The 21805-nt window shown below is 37.2% G+C and overlaps 1 protein-coding gene and 1 pseudogene across 1 annotated transcript; one reads left to right on the top strand and one right to left on the bottom strand.

Moving 5' to 3' along the window:
• Positions 1 to 241: 241 nt before the first annotated feature.
• MMGT1 (membrane magnesium transporter 1) lies at positions 242 to 12127 on the bottom strand. The gene is made up of 4 exons (XM_006917183.3): positions 11794 to 12127; positions 8103 to 8155; positions 6150 to 6253; positions 242 to 4589 (listed from the first exon to the last, which is right to left on the bottom strand). The coding sequence occupies exons 1-4, from the start codon at positions 11870 to 11872 to the stop codon at positions 4430 to 4432; spliced, it is 396 nt and encodes a 131-aa protein (XP_006917245.1). The 5' UTR covers positions 11873 to 12127; the 3' UTR covers positions 242 to 4429.
• A 7392-nt stretch (positions 12128 to 19519) lies between these two features.
• LOC112484136 lies at positions 19520 to 19638 on the top strand (annotated as a pseudogene).
• Positions 19639 to 21805: the final 2167 nt, after the last annotated feature.

The raw sequence follows: 21805 nt of genomic DNA, 5'->3' as shown, positions 1-21805 counted from the left end.
ATACAGTGCCAATGCTAAGTTATTGTGTGTGGATCACAGAAAACATAATTCAATGATGTGCAATTTGTTTACTCAATACCAAAACTCTTATTCTCAAACCCGATAAAAAGAAATAAATGTGGGACTCATATTATTCAAAAACTTAGATTCTAAAGCTTAATAAATTTTCCATTAAAATGAACAACATTTGATAAAAATAAATAAATAAATAAATTAATAAATAAAACTCAGGAAAATATTATTAAACATATAACAATGTACCAATTTTTATAGCTTACAGAGTTCATACAAATCAATAAAAAACAAATCATCTGATAGAAAACAGAACATAGTCATACAGTTCACAGAAAATGAAATATAAAAAAAACAATATACATGAAAATGTGTTCCATCTCCTGCATTAAAATGCATTACAGCTTCATAAGATGCAAGATACCATTTATTCACTTCCAGATCATCAAATTTTAAAAAGTTTAGTACCTAGTATTGGCATGGGCCTCGTAAGAAATTATTCTTATACATTATATGTGGAAGTGTAACTGGGCAAAGATTTCTGGAGAACAATTTGGCAGTAACTACTGAAATGAAATGAAAAATACCCTTTGACCCAGCAATTCTATTGCTAGGAATGAACCCTGTTGGTATAATCTCATTATATGTACAAGTATGTTCACTGCAATATGGTTTAACAATAGTAAAATGTTTAAACATTTATAACATTCATACATCAGAATACCACAGTCATTAAAAAGAATGAGGTATTTCTATACATACTGATACAGAAAGATCTTATAAGACAGCAAAAAAAGCAAGGTACAGATTGTATGCCATCTGATTCCATTAATGTAAATTTTGTTTAAAATATATATTTGCTAGCAAATAATTTTTTTTTCCTGAAAGAATATACAAGACACTTTAAGCTGGTTACCTTTGGAGACAGGTATTAGGAATAGGAAGGAAGGGGGCAAATTTCATTTCATACCTTTCTGTACCATCTGATTTTTTTGCCAAGCGCATATATTATCTTTTTTCCTCTTTAAAGAATATTTGATTAGTAGATAATTTTGAGATATTCCTAGGCAGAATTAAATACCAGTAGTGCAATTTTTTTAAAATACTGCAGATAAGTGCCAAGTTGTGCAAACTAGAACTTCTCCTTGAATTTTCAAGAAACTTTAGATTTGCCTCCTAATGCTTTAACCATGATGTCCTGTTAAGTATAAAGTGGTATAAAGTGACATTTTGTAATAGCAGTTTGGCTATATAATAAATTTGTGATGGAAAGATTAGACACTGCTACTCAAGGACCAAAATTCTTATACCCTGAAGTTCATTTGATAATTTATAAATATAAATGAGATTACACATTCTATTTCAACTCCAAAAAACATAAAATTGCAATAAGACTTTACATATATAGTAAAAAGTATAGTATCCATTGAATTTAGTAAAACAGCATCACATTGGAAAAAACAGTCATAAAATTAGCTCTTACATTTTTCTGAGGACAGAGAAGCAGAAGAAAATGAGATTAAAAGTAAAAAAAGAAAAAAAAACTACTAAAAACAGGGTGAGGGTGAGACAATCATTTATTTATTAGACAGGGCAAGATCATTTAAAGAGAGAAAACATATCCAAAAGAATGTGTTTAGCTTGGTGTTACAGGCATCGATGCTCACAACAAATAACACTACTGAATACATCATGGAAATAGGCCACAAACAACCAGGAAGATGCTATCATGCCACTTAAAAAGAAGCTACAGTGCTTAGGAAACAATCATTAGGGAGTTACAGAGCATCAGTCTCCAATTTGCTGATCTGCATTTTCTGCAGCTGGGCCATTAGCCCATAGCATTTGGCTGGTTCCCTGATTATTAAGAAGTGATTCTCCCTATATTCTAGAGAGCCTTCAAACTTCTGAATGTCACTGAATTCACAGTCAAATTCAGGCTGAACTAGCTCACATCATTACATTTTTGGGACTACCCTAGGTAGTCATGGACTGTCTCATATTATAAATAAATTCTTTACATAATTCATTTAGCACTGTTACAATGCACCCAAATCACCTTTAGCTCAATGATACATACTTTTAAAAGACAGCAGAAATTCATTGCAGGAAAGTAAAGAAGAAATTTGGGGAGCTTACTTGGCCTGAGGTACACAGCTGCTAGCAAAGTTAGACATGGCTGAAAACTGCTATGTCAATTGTTTGCCAAATTATTTGGCATCATTTTTAGCAGGACTTTCCTGACTAGGCAGGCAAAGATTTCAATTTTAGAGATTAGCCAAAATATTATAAGTGAGTATATCATGAATGCCTGGCTATGAGGAAAGACAATTCAGTATAAGGTTAACTGAGAAGCCTGTTAGGTATCTGACCCTCTGTCCTTACATCTACTAATTTTACCAACCACTTCCTTTCACAGCAGTCATAGTTCTCAAGATGATAAGTTCTTACTCCACATAGAACAAAACCACATTTGGAAAGCCAGTCATGAAAGACCAGATATTATATGAATCCCTTTATAGTAAATGCCCAGAATAGGCAAATCATAGAGACCGAGAGTAGATTAATGGTTACTTAGAGCCAGGAAATGAGATGTGACTGCTAAAGGGTATAGGGATTCTTTTGCTGTGATGACAATGTTCTCAAATTGACTGCAGTCATGATTGCACAACTTGTGATGATATTGCAGAACCAGTGAATTGTACCTTTAAATGACTGAATTGTAAGGTATGTGAATTATATCTTAATAAAGTCATAAAAACACATTAGTAAAGAAAGACAGCCGCAAGCAAATCAAGTCATACTGAAGGAAATGGTCTACAAGCCTGATGTAAGGAAATTGTTTCTTATACACTATTTTGATTATATTATCATCATTTTAACCTCTGACTTCACATTTTTAACTCATTTCTAAATTATTTTAGTTTATCAGAAGATTTCTAACTTTGTTCTCTTTAGAGACAGAGTCAGTGTTCCACAGACAGACTAGGTTGGCAAAACAAAACAAAACTAAACCACAATAAAAACCCAATGACAAAATAATCTCTTGCTTTGGGGCTGTGTGTTGCTAGGCAGAATAGAAGAGCTGAGGTTCATTTCTAATGGAAAAAATGCCACCAAGCTTAAGGGCATCATATGACTCACCTAAAGCACATTTCCTTTTCAAATCTGCAGTTATTCCTTTTACATTTATACAATTCAACATAAGCAATGTTTTCATACCTGTAGAATTCAATAAAAGCAATGTTCTCTACAAAGAAATGTTAAGCTTTCTGCAGATCAAAGAGCTAGCCAAATTTCCCTAAAACTAAATCACTGTTTCTAAAAAAATTCTACTCTTTATTCTCTTCCTCATCTTCAGCAACATATGACAAAGATGAAAAACTCTAAGCCTACTACATATCAGAAGCTACAAAACAACTTCTTAAATTACCTTGATGTTTTTTAAATTAAAGATATTAGTTCCAAATATTTAGAACATATTTGGCCCAATTCCTTTGAAGTCTACCTTTAATGACAAGTTTATCTTTACTGATTCACTAGTATAGGACGTAACAAAATAACAGATTTTTAATAAATTAAACTGGCTAATGACAAGTAATCAGTTTTCCTCAGTGATTACTAACCTTCTACATAGGCAGGATAATTAAATCACAAATGGTCTTTCTGGTCTATCTTCAACTATTATTACACTACATAACCAAATAGGGAAATTTTTACAGATAGATGAAGAATGCACAAGTAGCTTTACAGCATGTTGACTTTGTTAAAAATATTTGTTACGATAAAGAATTTTGGATGCAAAAATTACTCACTGCACATAGAACCCCAGAGAAATGATGAAATAAGACAGCTGATATTAGAAGGTATATAGGAGTTGGGTGGGGTGAGAAGTAATGGATAAATTAAAAACTGACAAGTACCTGCTGAAGCAGAGCCACTTTTTAGGAGGCATAAGAAAAATTGATAAGTCACCTTTTTAAAATTTCTTTAGAGAAGTCCACTTGTTGTTAAGAGCTGAAGACCATTTTTCTATCATTCATGCTGCAAAATGCAGTAGTCACGCTATTTCCAAAAGGATCCTAAAAACTGTAGTGCAAAAGAAATCTAATAAAATAAATAATTACAAAACCATCAACATTTTTTCAAAAAATGTGTTCAAAACAGTGACTTTTACAAAAGATGTGAATTTGTTTCAAATGAAAAAAGGAATTCTCATTATGAAGATCAAAGACTCCTTTCACAGATAATTTATACTGCATCAATGATTTAAAGGTGTACAAACAATGGCCATAGACTTTTTTTAAATTATGTCTGAAAGATCAATATAAATACTTATGGAGGGGGAGTGTTTTATACCCCAAACTCCAATATCTCATCTCTGTGTCCTGTCCTGATATTATGATTTGTAAAAATCTTAACGACGCAATGATTCAAGTTTTCGTAACTTCAACGATGTGTTAGAGGACAATGCATCTTGGTTTGAAGAATTTGTTGTATCCGAAGGCCGGAACAGTACTCTACCACGATGATTAAATACATAAAATGAAGGGTGATTCCTTAATGTGTCAAATGTCCTTAAAAAAAAAAAGCATCAATTTTAGATAAACCTTATAAAGCCTATTTAAAAATAAGCAGGTTTCTGATGAATTATGAATTTACTATGGGTTATATTTTAAACTATGTTTAAATCCATGAAATCATACTGTATCTCATTTTTCTGTATAAAGATAATAATAAACTTAGAAAAGCAACAGAGAGCCCTCGAATTTTTTTATTCAGCCATTCCTTCCAGTGTCTATGACTAACACAAATAATTGCTCAACTTTAATCACCTCTGTAGATCTAACACTAGCCCATGACAAATAGCCTTTTTTAAAAAACCAACAGAGATTGTACTTTTGATTATTTTCATTTGACCCTCACTATTCAAGTCCTATGATCATTTCACAGATCTGTTTTCCAAGAATCTTTCAAGTACAATGAAAAAATTCCTTTGGCCCTTCTGTACCTGCTGTTGTCCAAACTCATATATTTTGCTACCACCTACTTAATGTGATTCTGTTTTACTTCTTTCTTTACTGGCCCCTTGCCTGTAATTCTTAGTAGACTCTTTGTAAGAGCAGTAGTGGGTGGTGATAGTGGAGTGGATTCTTCTTTTCCAGTGGGAGATACGTAGTCTAAAAAAAGTTCTTTTTAGACTACGTGTATGTAGGTGTATGGCTTTTAGTTAGTTTGTTTTTAAATATTATTTTCCTGTAAAAAAGAATTCCTCCTCTGATAAAAACCCAAGTCTCAAAGTCGGCCCACCTAAACTTCCAAGTGTTCCCCCACATAAAACAGGAAGCCTGAGATGTGATTATCTACAATATAAATTAAAAAGTAAAAGTAAAAAGAGGGTATGTTTCCTCTAACACATAAATGTTTGTTGTGAATCCTCCTAAGGAAATATTGTAAAGTTAAATTTTCCAGGATCAAGAAAGTAGATAAAGTCCAGAGATGGAATTAAATAAAGCTAAAAGATGACTTTATGAAAGTAAGAAATATGGAAAATAAAAGCAAGCAAAGCTCAGAAAAAATAGCTTAGAAGAAGTACAGGAGAAAAAAGAAAGCAGAGTAACAAATATATTTTAATTCAGGGATATAAAAGGGCCTGAGAGTAGTTTATGTAACAGACTAGGTTCAAGTGATAGAGGAAACAGAAGACCCCTCATTCTTCCCAAGACTAAGCTGGGACAAGAGGATAAAGAGAGTCAAAAGGAAGGAAGCAGGGAGGTAAGGAAAGAGAGGGAAGGAGAGAAGGAGGAGTGAAGGGAATGAAGGAAAAACTTTCTGAGGGAATATCTTCCTATATATCTATTTCCATCCACCTGTCCATCCAACCAACCAACAAATAATTTTAAGCAACCATAATAGAACATCTTATTCTAATTTCAATAATCTGTCACTCAACATCCATTCTTCCTATCATATCAAACACTGCCTCAATATTTTTACTTCATTACTCATAAAGACTGTATAATTAAAATATAAAAACAAAACCAACTTTTCTGTACCAGAACACATACATTTAAAATTATGTACATGAAGCAAAAATCCCTAAGATATTAAATGCCTACAAAAAGGGAAAGACTTACTTATTTTTTAGTTCTGAAGTAGCATCCATGTCTTTAAACTCCCCTGCAATATGAACTATACCATAGCAGGTAACTGCAAAGGCCAGAAGTGTCTGAAGAACTATCTGTGAGTATAAAGATTGAGGTTACTAAATAACATACAAATATTATTATAAAAATTTACAAATTTCTCTCCATCTCTTTTTAGCCTCTAACAGGTATTTCTCGCAGATCCTATCAAGGAGTCAATTCTCATTTTAAATGATATAAACTTCAACACATTAAAATCTTCTATAAATTGGCTGCAAAAATAGTTGTGGGTTTTGTTCAAATAGCAGAAACAGGTACTGAGCCATTCAGCTTAAGAAACAGAACATAACCAGTACCTTTCAAGTCCTATGTGTCTCTCTGTAATTATATCCTTAACCCTCCCTCTCAAAGTTAGCTATTGTTCCAAATTATGCATTAATCAGTTCTTTGCTTTTCTTTATAATTTTGCTAGCTATGTATGTACCTCTAAAATATATATTGCTTACTTTTCCCTATTTTGAACTTTTTCATGGGATTCATCTCTGTTGCAGTATACAGTTGTCGTCTGTTTATTTTCATTGTGTTTTGTATTTCATTATATGAAAATACCACAACGTATCCATTCCACTGTTAATGGTTATGTAGGCTGTTTCCTGTGTGTTACTTTTACAATGTCGATATGGATATCCTTGTGTATGTCTCTTGGTGCATGGGAGTAGAATCACTGGTATAGAGTATATGCATGTTCAACTTTATTAGGTAATATTAAACTTCTTTCCAAAGAGGTTGTGCAAGCAAAAACTTGCAATGCTTGATATTAACCAACACAGGATTACAGACGTATTTTATTTTCTTGATTGTGATTTTCTGTTTTTCAAATTTTCCAATTTGTAAACAGAAGAAATTTATTTTAAATAAATATAAATGAATGTGTGTGTGTATCTATAAAGCAAAGGTGATGGGAGAATGAGTTAATAACCACATCTGCCATAGCTTTAATCATAGACAACTGAAGTCAAAATAAGTCACAAGCTGTTACTCTAACTTTATAAATTAAATTCTAATGTCATACATTATACCAGTTTACATTCCTACCAAGTATACCAAGGTCTAGTTCATATGATGCAATCATAGGTATCATTAACAAGAATGTGGTAAATCTATGAGTCATCGTGAAAATATATCAAGATAAATTAAGTAATAAAAATCTAATTATAAAACTATACATATATACAAAAATGCATAACACCGTTTGCAATCTACCAAAGAAAAATTCTGAGTGTTTTGATTAGGTAAAACTACACAGACATAAATAAAGATAATGTTGTTTATGCACAAGAAGAAAACTGAACTACTGGTACACTCCAAACCGTTCAGAATAGAAGTGCTGAGCAGTGGGGGGCAGTTTTTGTGTTGTTGGGTCTTTTTGTTTTTGTTTTTAGTATGTGGTCAGTTTTACTTTTTACGGTTACTGCTTGATTCTGTTACAAAGAACTTACTATTTTGTAATTTAAAATTCAATAAAGATAAAAATTATGAGTGAAGCTCACATATCATTTTAGCTTAAAAAAAAACATTTCCTTGATTTTTAGTTTTATCACCTATGTTTATGTCCCTAAACAATATTTTGTTAGTTTTGCTTTTTCTTAAACTTTATATAAAAAGGAACTTTTCAAAAAATAAAGTCAAATAATCAACTTTTGAAGTCCATCTCAGACTATGGACAGAGCAACTTCTAGAAAGACTAAACTACAGTTCTAGAAACCAAACAGAAATCTTTTGTTTCCAAATCTTTGGGTTTTACAATGAGTGACGAAAAGTAGAGTACAGATGTAATTTCATGTCTAGGAAATTTTAAGAGAATAAACACCAGTAAAAAAATATTGTAAGCAATACGGCTAATTTTTAAAATATATATTAATGGAATATAAATGATCAACTTACATCTATTGGCAGTGATTCATCTTCCTTTTCTGTTAATCGCATATAAGAACGATCTATAAACCAGAAGCATACCATTATGGAAATTGTAGTTCATTTTTCTTTCTTAAAATGCAAGCAAATCAACATACCAAAGAAGCAGCTGACTTATATGCTACATAAAGTAATGCGAATTCTAGATTCCTCAAAAACCTCTATCTTCTAAGTCTGTCAGCCTGATCTTGAACTGTTTTATCCTCATCATGACCCACTTTGCCACCTTATAAAACAGGGTAAGAGTGACAGGTTAAGTGTAAGCAAGAAATACCTACACATAATTTTTCTTTCATTACTACAAGAAAACTAGAATCCTCTAAAACGAAACTATTTCTTTCACTAACTGGTCACAGAAATCACATTATTTAAAAATTAATAAGCCTACAGAAAATCTCAACTCTGAAAGAACACCACCATCACATAGAATTGGTATGAAAATGTTTTTCCTGAGAATATGCTGGGGCAGTAGTGGAACAGGAAAAAATCCAGGACATCAATTTCTGTTTCTGTGATTAAATTATAATGCTGCTGCTGCCTTAGTCTCAGGAAGCAGCAAGGTATGAAGGAAAAAAAAAATCAGGATTTGGAAGCTGATAGGCCTGGATCATAAAACCAGCTCTTCAACTTTCTGTAACTGACATTATCTCATTCAATGTAATGTAACATGTATCTCAATTTCAGAATGTTAAAATGGAGGAGTGGGAGGGTAAGTGTCTTAGAATTAAAGAAATACAGTATCTTCTCACTGCCTAAGTTTCTGCAACAGTAAAATGGGAATAATGTGAGGATAAATGAAATATGTGATAGGCACTCTGCCATAATAAAGTTCCTTACCATAGTATGTTATCTGCTGCCACAATCTGACATGACACAATTAGCCTCAAAGGTAAATATTAGTCTTTCCAACTGAGCATTATAAAGAGGTCCCATTGCAGTGACAAATGCCACAAGGCATTTTAATCTCACTGGAAACATAAAAACAAAATCCTAATTCTAGAGAAACCTTGCACAATCCCTAGTCAATAATATATTGTGAATTAAAAAACAAAATTGTTTTGAGTGAACGTGCATTGACTCAAAAGAGGATGGGTTTAGAGACATTTCTGAAGTTTTCTCTTACAGAGTTTATCACAAGTGTAAAAGAAAAATCAAACCAATACCAAAAATAGGTTTTGGCTAACTTCCTACTGTCTGTTCAGTTCCCAGATAGCTTTTTTCTCTGCATGAAGCCTAATCCGACTCTAACATTGCCTTTAACCAGGTATCTCATCTGTAAAACTAAGAGGTTGGACTTCAATGATCTTGCTCTAGTACCTTAAAATTTTACAGCTGAAGCACATTGTAGAAAATGCCACAGCACTCCACAGAATCCTACCCTCCCCTATAGGGCAGTGCTTCTCAAAGGAATGTGAACACAAATCACCTGGAGATCTCATTGAAATGCAGATTCGGATTCCACAAATCTGGGGCGGGCATTTCTAACAAGCTCCCAGGTGATTTCAACTGTTGACCTCACTTGAGCAACAAGGTTCTAGGACTACCCTAGTCTCCATGTATCTTTACATACTTTCAGCATAGCATCTATCACTCTTTTTGTAATTATTTCTTGATCCATTTGTTTCTCCACTTGACTTTGAACTCCCTTAGGGCGTCACTGTACCTCTAGTACCTAAGCACAGCGTCATTTCAAACAATTCACCAGGAATGAATTTTATAAGGCAGTGTAGCACATAGACTCTGGAGTCAAACTGCTTGTCCTTAAATCCTGGTCCCACTGTTTCTCATCTCCGTAATTGCGTGCACGTTTCTTAGCTGTGTGTCTCAATTTCCTCATCTTTCAAAGATGATAATAAGATATAATACCTTCCTCACAGGACTTTTGGTAGGACTGAATTATATAATATATGTAACGTGCTTCGTTCAGTCCCTGGCACTTGGTAAGCACTTAATAATGTTAGCTATTATTATCATCAAAGATTGGAGCTTTAGAGGAACCAGCACAGAACAGGGGAAACATGACAACTAAACGCAATGTGATACTCTGGATTGATTCCTAGAACAGAAAGACATTGATGGAAAAACTAGTGAGATCCAAATAAAAGCTAGACTTTAGTTAACAGTAATATACCAGTGTCAGTTTCTTAGTTGTGACAATATACCACGGTAATGTTAAGATGTTACCTACGATGGAAACTGGGTGAGGGGTATATAGGAACTCTCTGTAGTATCTTTGCAACTTTTCTGTAAATTGAAAACTTCTAAATAAAAATTTATTTTTAAAATATGTTGCATTTCCTTCAGACAATGTCATAATACATGTATGTATTAACAGTAGTTAAAATAATTGGATTATTTTAATTATAATGAAACAAAAGGTTTTAACTTGAAAAATACTGGAGCTTTGAAGGAATTCACATTTCATTTTCTACTTCGTTCCTGAAGATGAAAAGTAATCTAGCAACTAAAAGAATAAAGTTCAAGTTTGAATTTATTTACTTCATTCGACAAATTTATTGAGTACCTATGGTGGGGAAAATTGTGCTAGGCACTAAGATGACAGCAATAAACAAAAAAATATACATTGTTCCTGCCCTTATGAGCTCTATAGGCTAGGACAGGGGTCAGCCAACTTTACCTGTAAATGGCGAGATAATAAATATTTTAGGCTTTGTAGGCCATACTGTATCACAACTATACACAACTCTGCCTTTAGAAAGCAGCCAGACAATACCTAAATGAATGGGTGTGACTGTGTGACAATAAAACTTCATTGATGGACACTGAAACTTGGATTTTATATAATTGTCATGGATCATAAGATAGTCTTTTGCTTTATTCCCCCAACGAATTAAAAATGTAAAAAATTCTTAGCTCAATATGAAAACAGAAGGGAGGCTGCATTTGGCCCACATGCCAGAATTTGCTGACCCTTGGTCTAGGAGAGAAGGAAGATGTTAAAACAGACCAGCTGTCTCAAGACTTCACTGTATCTTCTGCTGGACTCCAACTTTCTTCTTGATGATACAATTTTATCTGTACAATAAAGTATTTTACTCTTTCTTTCATTTAAACTTCTCAACCGCTCTGTGACACAAAAAGGGCAGGAATTAAAATCCACCTCAGTAAAGCCTCAGAGAAGGAACACGACTTGCCCAAGGTCACAGATTTAGCGGCAAAGCAAGTTTTTAATAACCAGCCCTCCGGACTACCAGTCCAGCGCTCTTCCCCCTGTGTCTCTCCATGAGGCAAACGGTCACTTAACTTCTCAGTCACTGCCTGAACAGCCCAGGAGTGCCCCAAATGCTGTCCCCTAGTTGTCATGGGACCACGAGCATCCGAGGTCTTCAATGTGACACTTTGCCTGATCAGCCCTACGCTGGATCTGACATTACCTGCCCTGGATTCCCAGATAGATTCCCTCTTTGCCCACCTTGCAGCCCGCCAGTCCCGCTCTGAGCCCTCTCCCAGACACCTCCTTCTAATGTTGCTTCGATCTTTCACCGAGGAGCCCCACACTGCTTCTCATAATCACCCCAAACTCTAAGGTCTTGAATGACCCTTCCTGGGACACTTGGTCTGACACTTCCTCTGGGATGCGCCCACACACCGCCCCTGGAGTGCAGCACAGGAGCAATCCGTGCATCCCTCAGGCACTTACGCTGCGCAGCGGAAAAGGCCGCGTGGGCTAGGGCAAAGAGGCCGATGCCCACTAGCCCCTTCCACAGCGACGGCGCCATGATTCCAGACGAGTAGCAGCCCAACAAAAGCAGTGAAGGGCAGCGAAGCAGTTCCCTCTTCCACAGGCGGGTGTATGCGCAGCGCAGAGAGATGACGTCACTGGACCCTGATTGCGAAATGTCTCGCAGAGATGGAAAAAAACGAAGAACCTTGAGAAAGCGGAAACAAGAATGTCGGGAAGAAAGGAAAAGCACACTGAAAAAGGTTCACGAGTGCCCGTGAGGAGAGTCTGCGCTGCGCTGCCTCTGGGAGGGGCGGAGCTGAGCGGTGGGTAAAAGAAGAGGCGAGAGCGGACCAATGGGAAAGCGGAGAGGAAGGGCGCCAGCAAATGAGCGTGGGCCGCGGGGCAGGGGGCGGGGCCTGCGGATAGGCCAGGGTAGGGCAGAGCGGCGGTAGGCTGGAGGGGTTGGTCAAAGGCCCTCGGTGGTGGTTTTCTGTCCCCAGCAGGAGATTTTCATTTGTTTGTTTGGCTTTTCCCTCAAGCTGTGTCCTTTGTTTTCTGTTGACTTTTCCTATGCATCAGCCCTTTGGGAACCGGCACTACGGAAGGAGACAATACTGTGAAAGCAGAGGCGGGTGGGGTGCAAAGGAAAACAGCCTAGGATTTGGAGCCCTAAACACGTGTCACGCTCAGGGGGATCCTCGGCTAAAGTTAGTTCCCTTCTGCTTACCTTCAAAAGGTCTTTACGAAGGATTCACGCCCAAAGGGATGTAGCGCAGCGGGAGTGTTTTGTCATGAAGAAAATCAGTTTACATTAGGGAGAAATGAAAGGGGAGGAATAAAAGGATGGTAACAACTCAGGCCCATCTTATCTCTGTCTCTGTGTCTCTCAGTCTGTCTCTCTGATTAGAATAAAATGTACTCTCCTTTCTCGATTTTTCTTTATTACTTTATTCCCTAAAATGGAGACATTCGACGGTGAGGTTCTCCTCTTGACCTCTTTTCACTCTGCTATTTTGCAATTTCACCTATTCATTCTCACCGCTTCAGCCACTGGAGACATTACAGTGGTTCCAAATGAACATCTCTATCGGAAATGTCTCTCCTCAGCTCCAGACGTGCATTTCCAATTACCTGCTGGACATTTATTTCTATCCCGTGGCACTTCAAACTTAATATGGCCAAAACAGATTTCATCCTTTTTTCCAAACTCTGCACCAACTCCTCCAGTGCCCCCTGACTGGCACAGGGTTGTAAACTGCATATCACAAGGTAAATGCATAGCGTAATCACCATTCTTTTCCCCTCGACCCTGTCAGAATTCTATGTTTTAGCTGTATCTTGCTTGACGATGTCTACCTTGACCACCTCTTTTAAATTTGCAATCTTCATATTTCTGATCCCCTTAACCTGCTTTATTTTTATCACCTTCTAACATACTCTATAATTTACTTATTATATTTATTTTGTTATTGTTGTTCACTGTCTCTCGTACCCCACTGGAATGTAAGTTGCAAGAGGATAGAGATTTCTATGTCTAGAACATTGCCTGACACATGATAGGCATTCAAATAAATGTTTGTTAAATGAATTAATAAATTATGGGAAAGAATGGAGGATGACGGATGTACCCTTGTTTGAAAGGATCTCTATAGAGAGTTCTTCCTTTAGTTTGAATTGGGTTCCAAAATCCCCGTGGACTTATATGCTCTCATAAATTTTAATAAGTCTTTGATTGATGATAAACATTTTCTGATATACTTGAGCTTCCTCAAAGCTGGAAAAAAAAACTAGAAATAAAGAAGTCCTCCAAGAATTATCAGATTTCCTCACCTTTACCTATATAGTTTTTGTCTTGGATCTCATTTACAAACCTTTCATTATGGTCATTATTTTTCTATGGGAACTCTCCAATTTCTTCACCTCTAAGCCAAGATTCGACACAGTATTTGATCAATGTCAAGTAAAGTATTGTGTATTCCTTACAAATGCAGTTCTATTTTAAACCCTCACAATCAAGGAAAACCAGGAAATAATCTCTCTGTACTTGACAGGAAAGTACTTCCTTCTCCACCACTGGGAGGCAACAAGATAGAACAGATAGTTGAGCAAAAAAAAATCTTAAAGCTTTGTTTTAGCTTCGATAATGGTCAAATTGAAATTAACCTTTTCAGGTAACCTATTAAATTACCTTTTCAAATATTAATTTATCTGAAGTAGAAAATGATTAGGAGGTTTCTTAAAGGATCTGAGACCTTATTCCTTTCTTTTAAAAAGATGAGATTGTGGGGAAAAAAGATAGAGCCAGTAAGGAATCTGATATTTGTATAAGCCACTGATATGTTATCTTAGTGTTCAGGGAAATAACCTGTGTATGTCCAGGCATTAAATTTTGTTCTCTTCACTACCTTCTTAAAATGCATTCCCCACTCTCTTCCTTTGACTCTTACTCATGTACTGAGAGCAAAAGAAACTACACTAGTTTCATATTTTCTAGAAATAAGTGGTTAACTCATATTTATGGAATGAGATTTTGTCTTACCTGTGGATCCCAACCTAAAAGGAAGCCAAGATATTTGTAGTCACAGTTACCACGGACCGGACCGTATTGTTCAAATAAGTACCTTGGGTACACTCACACATTGTTCTCTAGGTCTGAGTTAATTTCAAAGGTGCAAAGTACAGCTAGTGGCAGCACTGTTTTCATGAGCTCTTGGAACGAAAGTCAAACCTCATAAGAAAGAGCATTTAAATTCCTAGGTAATGCCAGAAATGCCTTTAGTTTTCTCAAAGAAATGGCCATTTTCCATATGCACAGGGGATAATGATGTGGATATTATTAAAGGTGGGAATAATGATCTTTAAAGCATGTTTCCTACCCAGATGTTATTTATGAAGACTCATTTCATTTCCCCAGGATGGTCAGTTGAAAAGAGAAACCAATGCAATTCCAGAATTGTCTTCAAGTTAATTAACTTTTTTACATGCCACCAAACTACACAACTTCATATACCACTCATCTATGTCTCCATTTTCCATGCTGATTCTCCCTCCACCTAGCACACTCTGTTTCTTCCTACCTGGTTCAAAACTCATGACTACGATAGGCATATATATATTGAGGGTACTAAACCTTTCTTCAAGGTACTTATATTTATTACAACCTCCCTGGGTAACAAATTCAAGATGTTTACTACCTTTTGGGTAAACTAGTATTTTCAATTTTTATATTGAAATTGCATCTTCTCATTTATTTTCTTTACAAAAGTGATGTGTGCTCACTGTAAGAAATTCAAATGATAAAACAATGTATTCCTCTTAAAGAAAGCATTAAGTGGTTTCTTGGTGTTTCGAGTTTTGAATCTTCATAAACAAAACTATGGTACTTGATTCAGATCTTTAAGGTTTGTTTGCTGGAAGGTTCGTAATACCATGGTTAAAAACATATACTCTGGAATTAAATTGGGTTTGAATCCTTGCTTCTCTATTACTACCTCTGGGAGATTGGACAATTTACCTAACTTTACTCTACCTCAGTTTTCTCATCTGTAAAGTGGGGATAATAATAGTACTTACTTGATAAGATTGTTGTCAGGATTGAGAGGATATGTATAAGCTGTTTAGAATAATCTTACACATAGCAAGCACTCAATAAATGTTAACCATTATTATTATCGCTGTTTCTGCTTTTGACTCTTCTGGCTGTTTATCTATACTGAAGTTCTTTATTTCTTTAGTCTTACCTACAACATCATTTGCTTCTCCCCTTTGATTATTTTAATTGCTCTCCTCTGGACTATTTCTAGCTTTACTAATATCTCTCTTAGGGTTTCATTACCACATCTGCACAAAGTATCTTAGGTTACTTGTCTGAAGTTAATATAATTATTCATTTCAAATAGCCTGGATACCAAAAATGACACAGAAAATCTTATTTGCTTTTTTTTAGCACATTGGGCTGCTCTGTTTGGAAAAGAAACTGGAAACTCCAGTATAATTATGCTGGGTTCTAACTGATAGTTGTGACCTAGCCTTTATTCTACTTCTTGAATATAGGCATTCTCTGTACTACTGCCTTAAGACTGGGTCTTTTTCTACCCTCTCTTCTTTGGGAGATGATTGTTGGAGTAGAAACAATCTTCCTCTCCAGGAAAGAGGCATGGAAGAGATGATGGAATGCAGAGTACCCATCTAGGCATTAGTTTCATAAGGGAGAAGAAAACATCTCTTCCAGTGAGGCTGGAGGGGAGGAAGAAAGAATGGGCACTGATGAGATGTTTAAGTAGATTGCAGGGTAAGGAAAGTGAGGACTATTTTCTTGAGGATCTTGATTTCCCCAGTGAAAGAGGAGGCAAGGTTTGGATTCCAGGCGACTTGTCTGTATGAGTATGGAAGTCACTCAGGGTGATGGCAGGACTGGGGTGGAGGGAGTTGGTGGTGGGGAGAAAAAGCTGTGAACCAAATGCCCAAGTCCTCTGTGAATGTAGCGGAGCGACAAGGGAGCCATCAGAGGACAGCAACAAGGATAGGAGACGTTGTTCACCTTCTGTGAAGGGTGGAGGAGTAATGAGCTTGGAATAACAATGGGGAGTAAGCCAAATGCCAACTCCTCTTTCAGGCCACATGATACAGGGCGTGAGTTGTGTATATGTGTGTATGGGTGGTGAGGAAATGACTTGAAACAGCTTCAGAGAATGCAATGTCCCTGGTGACATTCAGGTACTGTTAAAAGAAAGAGACGGAGGGAGCATCAGTGCAGCAACTGAGAGGGTTGGGTAGTTTGTTCATAATGGAAGGCATTCCAGAGAGTACACAACAAGGATTGGCAAGGAGGACAGTAGTGAGAGGAGAAAGTGGTAGGTGAGAGTCAGAAGAAGCATAAGGCAGTGTTCGGTTGAAAGAGAAGTATATTCTGAGAGGAGCTGAAGGCTCACGAGGATTGGCCCTCTTGATAGAATATTGCCATCTCAAGATTCCTCCTGGAACTCTGATGTAAAGAGGCTGCTGGTGATGCCTACTAAGTTGCTGTAGTCATTTAAACAGAGGTAGAGTCTGGGGTGTGAAGACTTGCTAACTATGGTCAGGAAAGCAAACTGTGACTTTGTTTTTTTTCAACTTCCAAACACTGGGATACCAGAGGGGGCGGGGGAGGTAGATGGGGTAAAAGTGGTCAAATATGTGGCAACAAAAAGAAATATAACTATGAGAGGTGAACATACAATGTAAATAAGTATATGCCTTACTGTTAAAATGTGCAGCTGAGACTTGCTGAATTTCATTAACCAATGTCACCATTAAATCTATCAATCAATCAGTCAGTCAAGACACTAGGAGAAGGAAAAATGGTTTTGTGCTGAGTCAAAACAGGATTGGGTGGTTAGGCCTGAAGAAGCAGGTAAAACTCTTTGCTAGTCTTCTGGGGTGACCAAGATAGATCTGGAAGTGGGCAGTGGGGAGACTGGGAAGGATCCTCACCTGGGGTTCTTGCATCTACAAAGCCTAGCCCTGTGTGAACAGGCCAGTGTGGTTAGGCAGGAGTCAGGGCATAGGGCACATGTGGCAACAAGTTTTCTTGAGAAGGCACAGACAGACCCAGGTACTAAGAGGAGAGAATGGGATGACAGTCACTGGGACAGTTCTTGAACCAACTTGAAGTTGAACACCATTCTAGCACTTTTTTTTAAACTCACTGTCCTCACAGAGCTTGTTAGTGGGAGTGAGTTTACACTAGGGCAGCTTGGAGTCGCCCGAATGTTACTTGTTTTAACCAGGAGGTTATATCACCATGAGATGAAAATGTTTGAGAATCATGAATTCTAGGCAGAATGATAGGAATTGGATTGATAGTGGTACCACTGATGGTATGAAAAATTTGAGAAAGAATAAATGTTTGCAGGGAGAAAATAATGAGCTCATTTAAAAACATTTTTTTTTTAGTTTTTGAGATAGGTAGGAGCCTGAACAGGATATGTATCCAGTATCTAACAGGTAGAGGCCTGAAGGGAGGATGGCAGGTCGGGCTTGGGATTTACGGTTCATTTATGTGGAGGTAGAAACAAAAGTCTAGAGAGGACAAAAAGCCCACATAATAAGGAGTGATCTGAGAAGTACAGGGAAAATAGGAATCCATTGTTCTCAGAGAAGTGAGAACTGTGAAAATTCTGGTATGTGAGATTCAGAGGCTGAAAACAGAGAAAATATCCTTTGAGGAAAAGAGCTGAAAGATGGTGCCAAAAGTGACTTCTGTCAACCAATGATGATTGTTGGTGCCATTTCAGCATCGACAGGAATCCCTAATTTGGGGTGTGCCAAAGAAGGAAACAATTCAGTGCAAACAGCTCAATTGTGATAGAGTACAGCTATGGAACAGCTCAGTAGCATTACAGCTCAATTGTGGATGTGAGGCTGGCTATGGGGTGGGCCCTGGGGCAAGGTCTCTCTCTGGCTAGACTGCTTGCTTAGGTCCATTCCCCAGGGAAACACAATCTTCAATCTTTGGTGGAAAATGGAAGTGTGTTATTTGAGCCAGAGTAATGCTGTCTATACAGGGAGAAATCCCTCCTCCCCAGGTCCCTGATTGGCCTGTCCTTATGTAAATGAGGACTCCAAATCCTCTAGTTTGATTGGTACAAAAAGCACTGTCCTGACTGGTAAGACGAAATGTTAATCAGGAATGACACGCCCAAAGGGCAGACAGGGCAGGCACCAGAGCTTTGCTAAAGGGAATCCTGCTCCACTCCATAGAGTCAGCCCCTGCACAACAGCTTCTTCACTGCAATCATGGCCATTCCTTACAAGCAATCAGCCCAAGGGTCAATCTCTTCCACTGACATGCAAATAGAAATCAAGGCTCAACTATAACAGGAGGGGCACGCACAATCCACACAAGGGACACAGCTGGAACACCCAGCTCAGGTGACCAGGGAGAATGTGCCACTGGGCCCCAAGTGCACCTACTACATAAGACCACTCTGCAAAGACTGAGAAACATAGCAGCTCTACTTAATATATAGAATCAAACATAGGAAGGCAGCTAAAATGGGAAGTCAAAGAAATGTGTTCCAAATGAAAGATGAGAACAAATCTCCAGAAAAAGAACTAAACAAAATGGAGACAAGCAATTACCAGAGTTCAAAACACTTGTTATAAGGATGCTCAACAATCTCAGTGAAAACTTCAATAAAGAGAAGGAAACATAAAAATGGAGATAGAAAACATAAAAGGGAATCAGTCAGAAATGAAGAATGCAATAACAAATGAAGAATACATTAGAAGAAATCAAAAGTAAATTAAATAAAGCAGAGGAACAAATCGGCGATTTGGAAGAGAAGGTATCAGAAAACATCCAATCAGAACAACAAACAGAAAAAAAGAACCCCTCCTAAAATGAGATAGTTGAAGGCACCTCTGGGACATCAAAGGTATCAACATTCACATCATATGGGTATGAGAAAGAGAAGAGAGAGAGCAAGGAATAGAAAACCTATTTGAAGAAATAATGATGGAAAATTTCCCTAACTTGGTGAAGTAAATAGACATACAAGCATGGGAAATGCAGAGATCCTAAACAAGATGAACCCAAAGAGGCCCACACCAAGACACGCCATAATTAAAATGCCAAAGGTTAAAGACAAAGAGAATCTTAAAAGCAGAAAGAGAAAAACAGTTCGTTACCTACAAGGGAGTCCCCATAAGACTATCAGCTGTCTACGGCCATGCCACCCTGAGCATGCCTGATCTCGTCTGATCTCGGAAACTAAGCAGGTTCGGGCCTGGTTAGTACTTGGATGGGAGACCACCTAGGAATATCAGGTTCTGTAGGTGTTAAAAAAAAAAAAAAAGACTGTCAGCTAATTTCTCAACAGAAACTTTGCAGGCCAGAAGGGATTGGCATGAAATATTCAAAGTGATGAAAAGCAAGGACCTATAACCAAGATTACTCTACCCAGCAAGACTATCAATTAAAATTGAAGAGATTAAAGAGCTTCTTAGATGAGAAAAAAATGAAAGGAGTTCATCACCACCAAACCAGTATTACAAGAAATGTTAAAGGGACTTCTTTAAGAAAAAGAAATAAAAGATAAAAAATATGAATAATACAATGGCAATAACGACATATTTGTCAACACTTAAATGTAAATGGATTAAATGCTCCAATCAAAAAACATAAGGTGGCTGAATAGATAAGAAAACAGAGACTCATTTCAGATCGAAAGGCACACACAGACTATAAATAAAGGTATGGAAAATATATTTTATGAAAATTGAAACAAACAAACAAAAAGCTAGGGTAGAAATACTTATACCAGACAAAATAGACTGAAACAAAGGCTATATCAAGAGACAAAGAAGGATCTACTAATATCACTTGTAGGTATTTATCTGAAGAAACCCAGAATACTACTTTGAAAGGTCATGAGCACCCATATGTTCATTGCAGCATTATTTACAATAGCCAAGATATGGAGGTAACTTGGGTGTCCATCAATGGATGCATGGATAAAGAGGTGGTACATATATAAAATGGAATATTAGCCATAAAAAGGAATGAAATCTTGCCATCTTCCACAACATGGATGGACCTAGAGGGTATTGTGCTGAGTGCAGTAAGTCGGATAGCGAAAGACAAATGCCATATGGTTTCACTTATATGTGGAATCTAAAGAACGAAATAAATAAAAACAAACAAACTCATAGAGACAGAGAAACATTTTGAGGGTTGTCTGGTGTGGGTGTTTGGGGAATTGGCGAAAAAGTGGAAGGGATTAAGAAGTACAAATTGGTAGTTACAAAATATGGGAATGTAAAGTATAGCATAAGGAATATAATCAATAATATTGTAATAACTATGTATGGTGTCAGATGGGTACTAGATTTATTGGGGCGATTACTTCGTAAATTATATAACTATCTAATCACTATGTTGTACACCTGAAATTAATATAATATTGTATGTCAACTGTAATTGGATAATAAAAAATTATTTTTAAAAAAGGAAAGAAATGCTAATTAGGATAAAGCTGTGCAGCTCTGATTGGACAGGGAACAAATCAGTCCTATTGGTTGAAATAGGATACCAGGACCTCCTGCTCAGATGGCAGAAACACAGTGTAAGCAGGCAGTTCAGTGCAAGCGGCAGGTGGCATGCGTGAGAGGCCCTGTTTAGAAATGGCTTCCAGGTTTTAAAATTTGAGCCCAGTTAGCCATCAGGACTCCTTCCTGGTAGGCGTCTTCTTTCTTAGGGTGACCCTTCTGAGCTGGCGAAATTTGCTTTAAGACAGAAGGGAAACAGAGCAAGAGGAGAAGGAAAGATGGGCCACACCACAAAAGATTTCTTCTTCCAGGGGAGTGTTTTGGAGAATGGGTAAATTTTAGTACAAACCAGTTGAATCTTCTCTGCGAGATTGATGAGTTTTTCTGTCAGGTTCCCGATGTGAGAGATAACTTTTATCAGATGTTTACATCTAAGGAAAGCTCAATATACAGACACATTCATAATCCTTGCCTTCGAGTCCATTCTTCTACGAGCTACTACAGTGTTGTTTTTCCCAATGAGGACAGAACAGGGAGAATCCGATTTAAATTACAGAGATGGAGATTTAGACCACCCCCAAGGGAACAACTTCTTATCCTGTTAAGAGACACTGGGGCACAATATTGAGATGTGTTATGAAAGATAGATTCCCCCGAGAGCTCTAAGAATAGGATCAAAGTAGACATAGTGCAATTTGTAGCTGCTTGATTACGCTGAGCCGAGATTTCTTTTCCAGAAGACAGTGGGCTAGATTCGATGGCCTTCATTCCCTGGCAGTGCCTGAGTGTGCATATTCGGTGCTGGGGCAGCTGGTGCGGAAGGGGTGGACAAAAGTTAGCTCCATGCAGAGCTAACTGGAAATGTTGCGGCCCCTTTAAGAGCGGCGGCAGAGGCGCGCGTACCGCCGGCTTCCCTGGGGCCCCGCCCCATTCCCGTGAGCCCTCGGGGAGTGGTCTG

The sequence above is a fragment of the Pteropus alecto genome, unplaced genomic scaffold (assembly GCF_000325575.1).
Source record: "Pteropus alecto unplaced genomic scaffold, ASM32557v1 scaffold577, whole genome shotgun sequence".
Taxonomy (NCBI): domain Eukaryota; kingdom Metazoa; phylum Chordata; class Mammalia; order Chiroptera; family Pteropodidae; genus Pteropus; species Pteropus alecto.
This window is presented reverse-complemented; position numbering and strand designations above follow the sequence as displayed.

Coding starts and splice junctions, on each gene's coding strand:
- MMGT1 (XM_006917183.3), bottom strand. CDS start 11,872: ATGGCGCCGTCGCTGTGGAAGGGGCTAGTGGGCATCGGCCTCTTTGCC. Junction 8,156..11,793: donor GGCCTTTTCCGCTGCGCAGC/GTAAGTGCCTGA, acceptor TCTGGTTTATAG/ATCGTTCTTATATGCGATTA. Junction 4,590..6,149: donor ACTTCAGAACTAAAAAATAA/GTAAGTCTTTCC, acceptor TTTTTTTTTAAG/GACATTTGACACATTAAGGA.